Source organism: Talpa occidentalis, unplaced genomic scaffold (genome assembly GCF_014898055.3).
Source record: "Talpa occidentalis isolate TD23 unplaced genomic scaffold, MPIMG_talOcc4v2.1 talOcc4.11, whole genome shotgun sequence".
In the NCBI taxonomy this organism is placed as follows: domain Eukaryota; kingdom Metazoa; phylum Chordata; class Mammalia; order Eulipotyphla; family Talpidae; genus Talpa; species Talpa occidentalis.
In genome coordinates, this window is record NW_023601104.1 from 3,876,731 (window position 1) to 3,891,008 (window position 14,278).

At 43.6% G+C, this 14,278-nt stretch overlaps 1 protein-coding gene across 1 annotated transcript in view; it reads right to left on the reverse strand.

The window, feature by feature from the left end:
• Positions 1 to 14,278, reverse strand: part of RYR3 (ryanodine receptor 3) — a 522,405-nt gene that overhangs the window by 29,131 nt on the left and 478,996 nt on the right. The window contains exons 75-85 of the mRNA XM_054700223.1: positions 13,661 to 13,767; positions 12,956 to 13,007; positions 11,704 to 11,760; positions 10,717 to 10,816; positions 10,485 to 10,564; positions 8,399 to 8,475; positions 5,216 to 5,289; positions 4,946 to 4,963; positions 4,461 to 4,541; positions 3,930 to 4,018; positions 2,505 to 2,633 (exon numbers count right to left, since the gene is read on the reverse strand). Coding sequence (XP_054556198.1) covers positions 2,505 to 2,633; positions 3,930 to 4,018; positions 4,461 to 4,541; positions 4,946 to 4,963; positions 5,216 to 5,289; positions 8,399 to 8,475; positions 10,485 to 10,564; positions 10,717 to 10,816; positions 11,704 to 11,760; positions 12,956 to 13,007; positions 13,661 to 13,767 — 864 coding nt within the window. The remainder of the gene's footprint in view (positions 1 to 2,504; positions 2,634 to 3,929; positions 4,019 to 4,460; positions 4,542 to 4,945; positions 4,964 to 5,215; positions 5,290 to 8,398; positions 8,476 to 10,484; positions 10,565 to 10,716; positions 10,817 to 11,703; positions 11,761 to 12,955; positions 13,008 to 13,660; positions 13,768 to 14,278) is intronic.

Below are 14,278 nucleotides of genomic sequence, written 5' to 3' on the forward strand. Positions count from 1 at the left end.
TTTTTTCTTTTTTGTTAATTATGTTCTTATTGTTAACCTGAACTTTAGGTTTAATACCATCCAGCTTTTCTGGAAATCAAACTCAGAGGAATAACAAGTACCAGTTTGCATTTTCTATGCTAATTACCGTTCCAATTCTTGAAGAGCACTACTGAACTAACATTTATCTTTAACTCTTCCATATAGCTTTCATGTTTTCTACCCTGTAATCCTACACCAAACTACTCTTCAATAAGAAATTTCCAAAAAGAATTCTGACACTATTTTAAATAGATATCTTAACTAGCGAAAGCCTGGAGAGAATTCCCTGGGTAGAGGTGAGGAGGAAAACTAGCACCTGCTGTCTATTCCCTAGAAACCTCTAAATTCTTTTCGGAACAAAGTCTGTTGTCGAAACAAACTCACATTCACCAAAAATAAGCTTCTGCTTGACTTTTGGTGTAAGAGTGCTCCACAGGAAATTCTGAAGATAAAGGTTTGTGCAGAAAACAAATCAGATGCTTGCCAAATCTGTTCAATGATCTAGGATTTCTTCCAGTCAGTCACCTGCTCCTAGGTTTATCCAATGTTTTAACAATCTTTGAGTGACAAAGCTCCATCTCTCCCTTTCAAGTTAATAGCATTAATTTTATGCTTATTTTAGTAAGTGTGGCCTGAGGGTGTCAGTTGCATGATCATATGGCTCTTAAAAGAAGGACTTTGGGTTGTTTCTATATCTTATCTATTGTAAATAGTGCTGCAATAAACATAGGGGTGCAGGTATCCTTCTGAATAAATGTTTTTGTGTTCTTTAGATACCTAGGAGTAGAATTGCTGGGTCATATGGTAGCTCCATTCTTAGAAGTTTGAGGAACCTCCATACAGCTTTTCATAGTGGTTGGATCAGTTTGCATTTTATTTTTTTTTAATATATTTTTTAAGATTTATTTTATTTATTTATTCATTTATACAAGCACTGGGTGCAGTCAGAAGTGCGGGAGGGTGAGAGAATTCACCAGAGCCAGAGCGGGGAGCAGAGCAGGCAGACTGACAAAGTACACTGCTGAGGGGAGCAGCGGGCGTGGCAGGAGAGGTCTGTTGCGCCATATGGGACCCTCGCCCGGTGGCCGGGGACCCAACCGGCACTGCAGAGGCTGCTGGCAGCTTCGCAGCCCAGCGCTCAACCGCTGCACCACCAGGGGAGGTCCCAGTTTGCATTTTAGATGACTGGATCAAGAAGATGTGGTACATATACACAATGGAATACTACTCAGCAATCAAAAAGATAAACTCATGCCATTTGCAGCAACATGGATGGAGCTGGAAGGGAGTATGCTCAGTGAAATAAGCCAGAAGGGAAAAGAAAAATATCGGATGGTTTCACTTACAGGAGGAATATAGAGGAGCCAAATAAGGGATCAGGAAAAAAATAAAATTAACAGGCAACTATAAATCAGAGACATTTGGCAGGGAGAGGAAGGGAGAGGGATCAAAACAGGGGAGGGAAGAGCACAAGGGACTTTGATGATGGTGCACAGATGAACTGGTGATGGGAATTTTATGGGGACCATGCCTGAGAGGAAAAAGCAAACATTATAAATAAATTTTAAAAAAGAACTATGATATGGCTACTGATTTTATAGCAAACTGTGTCTGCATACATCCTCTACTTCTTTTCACAGTAGTTAAAGCACTGCAGAGAATGAACATAGGATATTATGAACAATGAATGGCCCAAGATCTAGATATTTGACCTGAAATTCACTTGCAGATTTGACCACCATTGTTGTGCATTGTGTACATACTTCTGAAGTAGCCTTTTCTGTAAGTTTAGTCCTGAGATCTCGTGAACTCTGTTTTTAATCTCCAGATTCGAGATAGTATCATTTATGTTTTATTCTTTCACTCTGTCATCTACAAACTCCATTCTCTAAGCTTACTGAACACCTATGATGTGCCATGAAGAATTTAAAAATTAAGAAACTTTCTTTCTGCAAAGTTATCAGTCTATAAGGGGAAGCAAAATGTAACAAGATAAAAGCAAATAAAGTGTGACTACATCATGAGCAGGTCACAGTGAGGGACCATTAACTACAGCTATTCACAGAGTGTAGGTACTATCGGTTCCTCTTTATAAATAAAAAATATATGGGACCTCCCTGGTGGCCTAGGGGTTAAGTCTCAGTGCTATCACCACTATACCCTGAGTTTGATGCCTGACCGAAGAGCTAATGCACATAGCACAGTAGACCTCTCCTGTCTCTCGCATTGTTCCTCTTAGCAGTGTTATGTCAGTAAATCTACCTGTTCTGCTTCCCACTGTCTTTGTTGATCCTCTTACCCCCCCACATCTCTGACCTACACCCCAGTTCTTCTACACAAATAAATATCTTTTAAGAAATATTAGTCAGTGTTAGCACTGAATGCACAGTCCATATGTTCACTCAACTATTCTGAGGGGAATAGAGAATATGGGAATATCAAAAATGTTCTCTGTCTTCAAGCATGCATTCTGTAGCACGTACCTGGATGTATTCTGTAAGAGAATTGAAAATCTGCTTGGTGACTGCCAGGGCTTTGGAAAAATTGTGCTGTCCAGATTCATCAATGATGTCCTTCCCTGAATAATACCAGTAGAAATCACTGATTGATTCCTAAAAGCAAACAAGTAGAATTTAGTATTTCTCAGACTTCAGACCCGTGTTCAAGAAGAGCTCAAGTGAATCCTACATTTCTATGGTCTCCTCTTTATGACAGGCGCCTGGGGCTCTATGAAGCAGCACTGGAATGTCTGACCCCTAGCATCTTTTAAGTACAGATACCCCACTGCAGGAAAGAACAGAAAGGAGTGAGGATGATGTTCAGCTGGGCCTGGGTGACTATGATATAGGACGATTTATTTACAATGAAAAGTGCACATGAAAGGTAACAGTGATTATCATGTAAATAATCACCATCAAAGCAGCACATTCTTAGCACATTACATGTATCAAACCTCTCCATCTTTATGGAGAGATAGGCACCACCCATTTCATACAGGAGAAACTGGAGCACAGGGAGTTAAATCGATCACTCCACGTCACCAACTGGTATTTGGCAGAGCCGAGTTAAGGATTCAGCAAAGAGAACCCTTTTTTAGTGGGAGAACTAGGGTGATTCCACCTAAGGGGAGAAATTAAATACTGTACCAAAATGAACACTGATATAAGAAAATACATTTAATAAAATAAAAATGAGAATCCTTTTGAAAAATATTTATATAGATTTTTCCCGATGTTATCTGGATTTTCCTCAAACAATTAATCCAAGTGGCTTTTCTCACTAAGAATTTGAGAACTTATTCCCACCATTTTCTGTACCTCTTTTTCCCAATGAAAAAGCTGTTGTCATTCACAGGTTGTTTTATACTGTGAGCCATTGTGGCTGGATTTTCACTGGCAAAACTAAAGGGAAGCAGCATATTGTAATAGAGGATTTGGTTATTTAATTTCTCCCCTCCCCCGACTCCAGTCTTCAAACACATTTTTTAGGTATTTGGCTCCTGTCAGTGTGTGACATACACATAGACAGGATACCTTCCACGCGGGCACTAAGGTGGATCCTGTTCAGCGGACTTTGGCTCCTGAAAGTACGTGTATGGTGGTGCAAGGGGTTAAGCACAGCACTGTGAAGCTATCCTGAAGCCTCTGCAGCATGAGTTCGATCCCTAGACAGGAAGCAACCCACATGGTGCAGCAGACCTCTCCTGACTCACCCACTGCTCCCCTCAGCAGTGTATTTCAGTAAATTCGCCTATCCTGCTCCCCACTGTGTCTGGTGAATCCTCTCACCCCTGCACCTCTGGCCTGTACCCCAGTTCTTTTATGCATAAATAAATCTTTTATTTATTTATTTTTTTTGAAAAGAAAGTACGTGTGTGATGTGCCCCAGGCATCACCCTCCCTGCTCACCTGCAGACGCAGGAGGTAGTCCACAGTATTGATGATGACATTCACGGTGGTGGTGTTGCCCATCTGAGTCCGCAGGAAGTTCTGAAAGTCTAAGAACACCAGGCGGGGTCAGAGCCCGTCCTTGTCACACCCAGGAGTGGGACATGCACTCTCAGGGAAACTTAGAGGAGACAATTTATGTGAAAAGCCTTATAAGGGCACCGGGAGGCTTGGGTCCCAACAGAACTCTTCCCTCTCCCCTCCCTTCCTGGTGACACAGATACTAGACTGAAAGAGTCCTGAGGGACTTGACAGAATATGTAGGGTTCAGATTCCCCATCTGAAGATTCTGGAAGCAGTTTAACCTGAGTGGCACTGACTAACATTAGCCAAGAACTTCAAGAACTTCTATGCGGGGTTTCTTATTGAGGAATGGATTAACTGTTGTCCTTGAGTCAGCAACTGGTTGTATTAAATGTGACATCCTGAAATGGACCATAATTGTGCACCTGAATGTTGTTTTCTCTGAACAAATCAATCTGTTCTACTTACCGCTGTTATGTCCTTCACAAAGTAGCTGTAGAAATCGAAAGAGATCGCGGGTAAACTCGTCATTCTGGAGGACTTTTTCACCTTGAAAACAGAAGGCTGGTGAGCACCTGTTTTGCTTTTCAACATAAAACACCTTCCAATGCAAGTGACGGCAAAAATGCTCAGAGAGCTTTTGTCAGGGCCGTGTGGAAAGGGAGGTGACACACCCGAGCGAAGGGAACTGAGCCTGCAGGGCACGGTGGCCAACAAAGCTGAAATCATCAGCCCCACGATGCATTTGTAAGGCAAACAACTAGTCTAAACATTCACAGTCTCTGACCCATGCTTTATTAATGGAAGACACGTCTTTAATTAAGCACCCACTGTTGAGTTAAACTTGACATGCAACCACCAGGCCTAAAATAAGTTGGCACTGAGGCAATTAAATGATATCCCTTAGGATTCACACATATGGCAGACAACTCAGGCCAGAGACTCAAACTTACCACGCTCACGAACAATGACTGGTGATTAAAAAAAAAAAAAAAAAAACAGAAAAATACAAATTAAGAAAGTCATAAACACCACGACAAATTCTCTTTAGTAGAAACCAGCTTGACAAATATGTCTGATTCTATCAAAGCTAAGGATGGGAAGATTTTTCTCAAATGGAACAAATCCTTGCAGGTTCACAAGCAGTGAGCAGGGGCTCTAACTTGAAATAGTTAATATTTTCATCAGGAAGAAAATGGCCTTCACAGATATGAGTTACTTACGTGTTCCTTCTTCAGTAACCATCCCCAGGCCTTCAGCTTTATTCTGTCTCTCAAATGCATTCAGGTCAAGGACACTTGTAACAGATGAAAGAAAAGAGAATTCAGGGCTACACACAATGGGGAAGTGGATCTCTCGCATCAGTGCAGCCAATGATGGTGCACGGGTGCCTTGGTGAAGGAAACTCTATGGGGACTACACCTGAGGGGGTGGGGGGAAGCAAATATTATTTAAAAATGAACAATGATGTGAAAAATAAAAAAATTAATATAAAAAGTGCAGCCAATGACTAAGAATATCTTGTTCTTGCCTATCATAAATGGAAGCATATTACAGTGTGGCTGAGTCTAGTGGTCCCCTGGGTTTGTGCCAAGCATTGTCCATGGAGCCAAAAGCCTACAACCTGTCACGGGAATGCAGAGACATCTCCAACACTTAAGGTAACTGTCATTGTCAAATTTGAGTCCTTTCTCATGAATAAAGATTTAATAAAAAAAATCCCAAATAAAGGAGTAATTTGTTTCCTAAGATTTCTTAAGAGAAAATTGACTTTAAACTGTATGAATGTTTATATTCCACAATTTTCTATTTTGAGAATCACAGGAATTATGGACTTTAGTGCTTAGGGTGAATACAGATAGAGAGACACAAACTTGCGGATTTCGAAGGCCCATCCCTGTAGGATTCCTGCATCATTCAGGAGCTGTTAGTAGTTGAGATTAATTTTTCTAGAGACAGTGGTATCCTGAACCTAGCTGAACTTCAATTTTATCCTCAGTTCCCCCAACCTTCCTTGTCACAGCCACTTCCAAATCCTCTTTAGCCAGAAAGCTTGATAATGATAAAGCTTGATAACTGTTAGATCATATTATTTCCAAATGGGGCTCATTCTGTTTCTCTCAGATTCTAACTCCTTCCCTAATTTGAAAGGTTTCACAGAACTAGGAATACAAGAACTCACAAGACTGTAGTTTTTTTTAAAAAAATATATATTTATTACATCAACCTTCATTTTTGTACAACGTATGATTTCCCGTGAAATTCCCACCATTAATTCACCCATGCACCATCACCATAGTCCCTTGTGCTCTTTCCACCCCTGTCCTGATCTCTCTCCTTACTCGTCCCCTACAGAATGTTTCTGGTCTCTGGTTGCCTGTTGATTTTGTTTTTACTTTATTATAGTTATCTTTTTCCCTGATCCCTTATTGGATTCCTCTACATTCCTCCTATAAGGGAAACCATCTGATATTTTTCTTTTTCTTTCTGGCGTATCTCGCTGAGCATGATCCCTTCTAGCTCCATCCATGTTGCTGCAAATGGCCTGAGTTTATCTTTTTTGAATGCTGAGTAATATTCCATGGTGTATGTGTACCACATCTTCTTGATCCAGTCATCTATTTTTGGGCATTTGGGTTGTTTCCATAGCTTAGCTATTGTAAATTGTGCTGCTATAAACATAGGCGTGCAGGTGCCCTTTGGAATTAGTTTTTTTGTTTTTTTGTTTTTTTTTGGTGGGACCCTTGCCGGCGGCCAGGGAATGAACCGGCGCTGCAGAGGCTGCGGGCAGCCTCGCAGCCCAGCGCTCAACCTCTGTGCCACCAGGGAAGGCCCTGGACTGTAGCTTTTAAGGCAGCAAATGACTGAGTCTATTTATGACAGTGTAAACCTTATCCTCCTTTTACCCCTGGGCAAAGGGGTACTCAAAGGGAAAAAAGTTTCCTTTACACATTTTGTGTAAGGAGTCTGTCTCCTGTCTCCATCTTGTACGGCGTCACATACATTCTTCAGTTTAGATGCTTTTAAAGAGAAAGCAATGAAAATTCCAATTGCCATCTTGGTTTTTCTCAGATCCCATTGTAAAACGACCTGCTCAGTAACACAGAATTATCCTTCTGTTTTAGTTTTGCTGTTGAGGGAGGATGATATGGAAACAGGATATTTGGGCATAGCTGCTTTGAAGCAGCAATTCTGATTCAGAAGAGAATCTGTGCAACAGATACTTTAACCCTCACTCCATCCCTAACACCTATTTCAATAGCTTTAATTTCTCTGCTTAACTACAGATATACTTATAATCAGCAAAAATCTACTAAAGTATCTTAAAACGTCTGTTAGAACACAGTTGGCCTGTAAGGGTATATTACCTGTCCCTCCAAGCTATCTTTAAAAATGAATTTAGCAATATTAAATATTACCGGCTACTAAGAGGATTCTTAGAAATTTGAAACTTTTACAAGCAATATGGAACTGAACTGTCTAGCAATATTACAATTTCTTTTCCTGAGAGAAGTAATAAATGAATGGGCTGTCACTGAGGGTGAGGGATGGAGCTGAGAACCAGGGATTGTATCACAGCTCAAATGGGTTCCCTACAACTCCACTGACCTGATCAAAGGTGGTCAGCAAAATGAAGGGCACCACCAAAAGACTGTCCACCTTCTGAGTATTAAAACGGACACCCTGAAGTTCCATTTTAAAGAATAGTAACAAGGCAAATGAGCTACAGCATTACAACTTTGATTTCCTTAAGAATGAGTTGCAGACTACTCAAAACACATGTCAATCTTCAAAAATAACCTGACCTTTTTCTTAGAAAGACTGTTGACTGGTTTCTGAAATGAGCAGTTATGACAACCTTGTCATTTTTGGTTACATGTGGGAATATCAAAAGATTAATGCTTAGTGTTTCAGACTATGTCAAGGTGCTCCCTTGTCCAGATGTACCTCTGTCAAAATATGTACCCACCAAATGCTTATTTAGGCTCAAAGAACTCTTAAGGATAAAGAGTGTTAAGGATAAAGGTGTCTGAAGGGGTCAATGAAAACACAGCTTTGGGTCACAGTGGGATATTCCTCCTTTTCCATTCTGTTCTGCTTACACTTTTATGAGCATATAGATTTCAGGAACAATTCCATATGCACTCTCAGCTTCAAGGAAAACAACAAAAAAAAGGAGTTAAGGGTGACTAACATAAACAGGCAGGGTATGTGTGCATATGTGTATGTGTGTGTAAAGGAGACTGTTTTTCCCTTGGAGTATAATTTGAATGTAATCCTGCAGGCTGAGAAAGGATAGCAACCCTCAGCATTCTGAAATAGGTGACTCCTCTTGAAATAATTCCATAGTAATCCAGTTTATTTTGTGACCCTTTCCACCCATCACCCCCCACCCCTGTATTTACCTGCAAGACTGCATAAGACCAGAAAGGCTTTGGAAGAATCCAGCATCCTTTTTCTCCTTTAGGTAATCTAGCATTTTCTGCAAGGGACACACATCATAAAGGGAAACAGTGAAAACCATGGGAGGTATCTGCCCTCCCTGTAAGCTAGGAGCAGCCAGTCCCAGCAAGGTAGGTTTGCTGAGCCGGAGCCAGAGCAGTAGTTTGTCACCCTGAGTAGGCCTAGGAACCACCTGTGGACTTTCAACCTCCTATATATCTTAGCCCACCCTCTATTCCTCTATTTATGGAACCAGACTCTTTAGGTTGGACATTTTATTTCATCAAGGCCACCTATATTTCTGCTAGGACACTACAGCAAATTTTTGATGTCCATGGATTTTTTAAAAAGATTTATTTATGCATGCATACAAGAACTGGGGTACAGGCCAGAGGTGTGGGGGGTGAGAGGATTCACCAGAGACAGAGTGGGGAGCAGAACAGGCAGACTGAATGAAAGACACTGCTGAAGGGAGCAGCGGGTGAGACAGGAGAGGTCTGCTGTGCCATATGGGTAGCTCTCTGGCCGGCAGGGGATCGAACTCATGCTGCAGAGGCTGTGGATATCTTCACAGTGCTGTGCTTAACTCCTTGCGTCACCAGGGAGGCCCTAGATTTGCTGCTTTAAGTCTCTCCTATTTGGGAAGAGGCTTCAGGACCATGGTCCAGTCATGCTTTCTGTCATTGTGGTGTTATCTGAATAGCTCATGTAATGAGTCTGGTGCACAGAGCTGGGAGCATGACTAGTAAAGAGCCTAGTGGAGAGCTCTGTGTTGCCTTAGTGAGGAGGCTTTATGTCCTTTGTTCTTTGCTACTAGGAAAGCAGGAAATGTATGACATAATAAACGTATTGTTGTTTAAAAAAATAGTCCTACAAGAAAGACAACTCATGGGGTGATAGAACAGTGAGGGGTGTCTTAGAAAAGGTCAGTTCTTTTTAGCTCTTCTGCCCATTTTTTGACTGAGCTATTTACTTTGTTTTTGTTGAGTCTTGTTAGCTCTTTATAGGTTTTTGTGCTCAGTCTTTTATCATTAGTGTTGTGTGCAAAAATTTTCTCCTTATATAAAATTAAAAAAAAAAAAGTAAAGTAAAGAAAAAGAAAAGGTAAGTTCTCAATGAGATATTTGTTTGGGATAACCTCTAGGTAATATGGCAGTGATGAGTTTGGTGATCCTCAAAGGCCCTGGGATAGAACCCTCATGAAGGCCAAGAGCCTTTGAAATGCCACTTTCCTGTGCACACAGATGCTTTCAATCAGAGCCCAAAGTACCTGGGAGAGACCTGTGCATTCCTGTTTTCTACAGCCAGTTCCTGTTCAGACTGTTGAATGAATACCGTGTGCAGGTACTCTGCAGTGTGCTGCTTTGTGTTTCTCGTGCACGCTTATCAAAACCAACTGCATGAAGGCAGGGGTGTTCATCTGCACTACTCACTACTACCCCTCCCATCCCTAGAACGGAGCCTGGCCTAGTGCATGCTCAGCAGTTACTAACAGTTGCTGAGTGCATGAATGAATAAATGAAGAGGTGTGTGGGGTTATAAACCCACTTAACTGATCAGGCTTCTGTCTCATAGTGAAAGGGTTGAAATAAAAACCTAAGGCTTAGAAAACTTCCCCTAGGCCACATTTCTGAAGAAAATTATATAATGATGAAAAAGGAAGTTTTTTTTTTTTTTTTTTAAATGGAGGTCCTGTTGGTTTACTATGATTTGGGAAATAGGTTTGCAGCTACTCAGATATGGGTCACTACTACACCCCCATCACCCAAGCACCTATGATCCCCCACCCCGGTCCATTGGGCACCCTCCTCCTTGGAAATGCTTTTCGTTCAAACTCCGGGTAAATCCTCCTTGTTAGGTACACACTAGTCTGTGGAATTGCAGCCCTGGGTTTATCTGTGTTCCCAGCTACTTGGATACAATTGGCCACCAAGGACGAATGCCAGCAAAGGTGATTCAGGGGGGCCCCAATACTTCCTCCCTCAAGCATGTCAGCTGGGCAAAGGGAACACCCTGGGGAGTCTGGCTGCCTCCGCCAGTCCCCATTACCTGTTGTACGCCAGCGTTGCCCCCATTCAGAATGGCGATCCCCAGCTTCAGAGTCTCAACCACCATGGGGTTCATCTCACCTGCCAGAATGAAGATTCAATTGAGTCACCAAGGCAACAGAAGGTAAATCACACCCTCTGGGCTTTCCCAGGACTCTTCAATAATGACTTCATGTGACAGTGGGATATCTTTGTGGTTGTCACAGCGCCCATTCAGAAACCCTGGCAATCACCTTTGCTAGCACTGATCATCTGCAGGACCATCTCTGCTGCTCCGCGCTCATGCAGCCGAGCTTGCTGGTAGAGGGTTTTCTGCTTTTCCATTTCTTTCTCCTGGAAACAAACACACCAAAACACAGGGAAAGATTGCTCACCCCCAGGGAATGGACTGTTTTGAGATGAAGTGAGAGAAGCTTTACTTGCCTACGGAAGGTAATACACACACTTTGGGATAAAGCAGCCCCCTGCAGTTTATTTCCAGGGGCTCCCCAGCTTTCCAAAACGGGCTACCCACAAATTCATTTATCTTCGATGGTGAATTTTCCACATTTTCTACTGATAGGAAACACAGTCCACTCCCCTTTGATACTGGATTACAGGACATGACTCCATATTAAAATGTTTGTTTTCAAAGCTCTGTCACACAGGGGACCCTGCAGGGCCCACCAGAGTGCACCTGTCTCATGTAGGAGATGCCCACATATCTAAACTCTCAGGACACACTTTACGGAGCCTCTACCAGAGAGGGAATACTAGACTGTGAGGGCTTTCCAGAACTATCATATATTCATTTGCTTTTCCTAGAGAGTACCTGCCAATACAGCTTGATCCTGGGATTCGGGGCCCTACAGGGCCTCATCCTCACTGTTAGTTATATTATAGAACAGTCGTGCAAAAGCCATCCCGGTGTCTTCGTTGCTCTGAGCTTTCATTTCTGGACATCTGAATTTTCTTCTATGGCCTTGGCTATAACCCAAACCCTAACCTAACCCAGGGTAGCAAACTTAGGGGGGTGGTTTGCTGACCGACTGGCTGCCTGTTACCTTCTGTTAGGTAGACAGACAGACGCAGCTGTCTGTCTACAAACAAAGGGTGTGCTGTGCGTCCTCTGGGCAGACCCGTGTATTTGCCACCAGCGATCACACTGGGTGGGCCTCTTGGCCTCTGCAGGCCCCACCTATTATCTTGGAGCTTTGACTTCAATCTTAGCAAAAACTTACTTCAAATGTTTTCTCCTTGTCCTCCTCTTCTTCTTCGACCTCCCCACCCTGGCAACTCTGCAATCGGCGAGGAAGGAAAAGGAGACAGTCGAATTAGCAGTGAGCTAAGAAACATGACTCTGCTCTACCGTGCAAGGCAGGGGACAGGGTGAAATTCACAGGCACCTCAGGACCTTCGCACTCTGCAAAACCAAGAACATTTTGAATGCTGCAGGGAAACACTCCCCTCTAAATGCCATCTTTGTGGCCATCAAGGGGTTCAGAGATGAGAAATGGGAACACCAAGGTCACACACTCAGTGAGCATGTATCTGGCTGCAGCGTAGACCCGAACTCCTCGACCTAGCTTGTTCCAGCACAAATGGAGCCCCAGGGGTACAGGGAGTTCCCTTTCTCATCAATGCCCAGGTGTAGCCCCAGAGAATTTCCTCCACCAGTTCACCAGCGCGCCATCCCCACAGCCCTCTGTGCTTTTTAAAAATTTTTAAAAATTATTTATTTTTCTCTGTGCTCTTCTCTCCCTTCCTTCAAAAAGCAAACATTGTTGGAAAATGAGAAATGACGTAATATATATATATATATATATATATATATATATATATATATATATACACACACACACACACACACACACATATATATAAATTAAGAAAAAAATAACAGGATGCAGAGGCATGGCAAGAAGACCAGAGACACCCAGGATGTGAATCCCACAGTGCCCTCTTCCCATCATGACCCCAAGGTCGTCCTCTACCCCAGGACACCCCCTTTTTGGCCTGACACAGGGGTTTCCCATTTGCGGAGCAGTTCTGTTACCCACTGAGCATTCCAGAATTCCCCACCCCTCTGTGTGACATAGAAACAGACCTCTGGCCATGTGCCTCTTCCAAAACACCAGCATCTTGCTTTAGTGTCTGACCCTGCCTCTGAAAGCACAGCTCTTCCTTGCTGACAGAAATGCCTGAACCGTTGGATGTGTTCTGAGTTTCAAAAACTCAGCATGTTCTGAGTTTCAAAAGCCCCATGTAGCTGGCGTAGAACTGCCTCGTGGACCTGATTACATGCACCCAGCTCCCTTCGGAGGGTGGCAGAGCGGTTTACTGATGTCACCCCCGGGGCACATGAACTGTGTGAGGCCTTGACCCGGGTCATGACTGCGTCCCAGGCCTGTGCTCAGCAGGACAGGTCCCGAGGCCCTGAAGAGGTCTAGGGATGCCAAGGACCAAAATAGTGGCCAGAAAACCCACACGTACCTTGGCCATCATGCTGGAGTAGGAGGTGTACAGAGGGTCGTCTTCCAATTTGCTAGAAAGAATGGAGGAAACATTTAGCAGACTGCTTTTCCCATCCACCGGAGCAGACCAAGAGTCACATGCACCTTAGATCCTATATACTAGTGACTGAATTAGAAAATATCCTCGGCACTTGAATTCTTAGAAACCACTTTGAAAATCTGAATATGATTGATTTGACATGGAGTTCAGGGATGAAAGTTACAGTCTCGGGTCCCATTAGGACGAGAGGGCTGTGGCTTATGCAGTTTCCTAGTTGTTTCTTTTTAAAAGATTTTTATTTACTTATTTATTTTTGCATAGAAGAACTGGGGTGAGAGGATTCACCAGAGACAGAGTGGGGAGCAGAACAGGCAGAATGACTGAAATACACTGCTGGGGGAGCAGCTGGAGAGATGGGAGGGGTCTGCTGTGCCACGTGGGTCAGCAACCTGGCCGGGGATTGAACTCAGGCCACAGCTGTGATGGTGCTGAGACTTAACCCCTAGGCCACCAGGGAGGACCATCCTAGTAGTTTCTTGATGGCCAATAATAGGGCCACAAGGAGGGCTGCTCAAATCTGGCACCCCCACTTCATGTACCACCTTTGGTGAGAGGAAGGTTTTGGGTGGACACCACCGTGCCCGAGGCTGGGGAGAAGTGGGTGCTGTCATGTTGCTGACTGACCTCCTCTCCGTGAGAGCATTGCGGCTGAAATGGAGGATGATCTGATGAAGTGGATCTGGCTGCTTTTCTGTCTCCTCCTCCTCCTCCTCTTCCACCTTGGGAGATTTCTACACAGAGTGACAGGCAGGTTTTAGGCATGGCCTCAGCACAGGCACTGCATGCAAGCCGAGAGAAGGGTGAGCATGGGAGTGGGGGGGCCTGGGGTGGGGGACACCGGACTAAATGTTCAAAGAAAAACCACTGTGTCATATATTTATTTCGGGATAGAAGCCCTGAGGATGCCAGGTTTAGGACAGAAGTATATTTTCAGCCATTCCAGGAAACCTTCCATTTTAGGTTAAAGCAAAAGCAAAAGCGAAAGCCCAGCGACAGCAGGGAGGCGCTCCAGATGCCCATCAGCAGGCCTCATGCAAGCTCTGGGCACCCGAGTTCAGGAGGGAAGCCCTGGCAGTCACGTGAGACGCCCCATCTCTTGGCCAGTATCTAAAATTGCACTTGGAAAGCCGGACTGGAAACCAGGAGTGGAGCAAGGGCTACAACACACTGGAGCCATCTGGAATCTGGTGCTTTTCTAGATTCAATTGCTAAATGTTTCTTTCCTAACCTCCCCCCTGATCC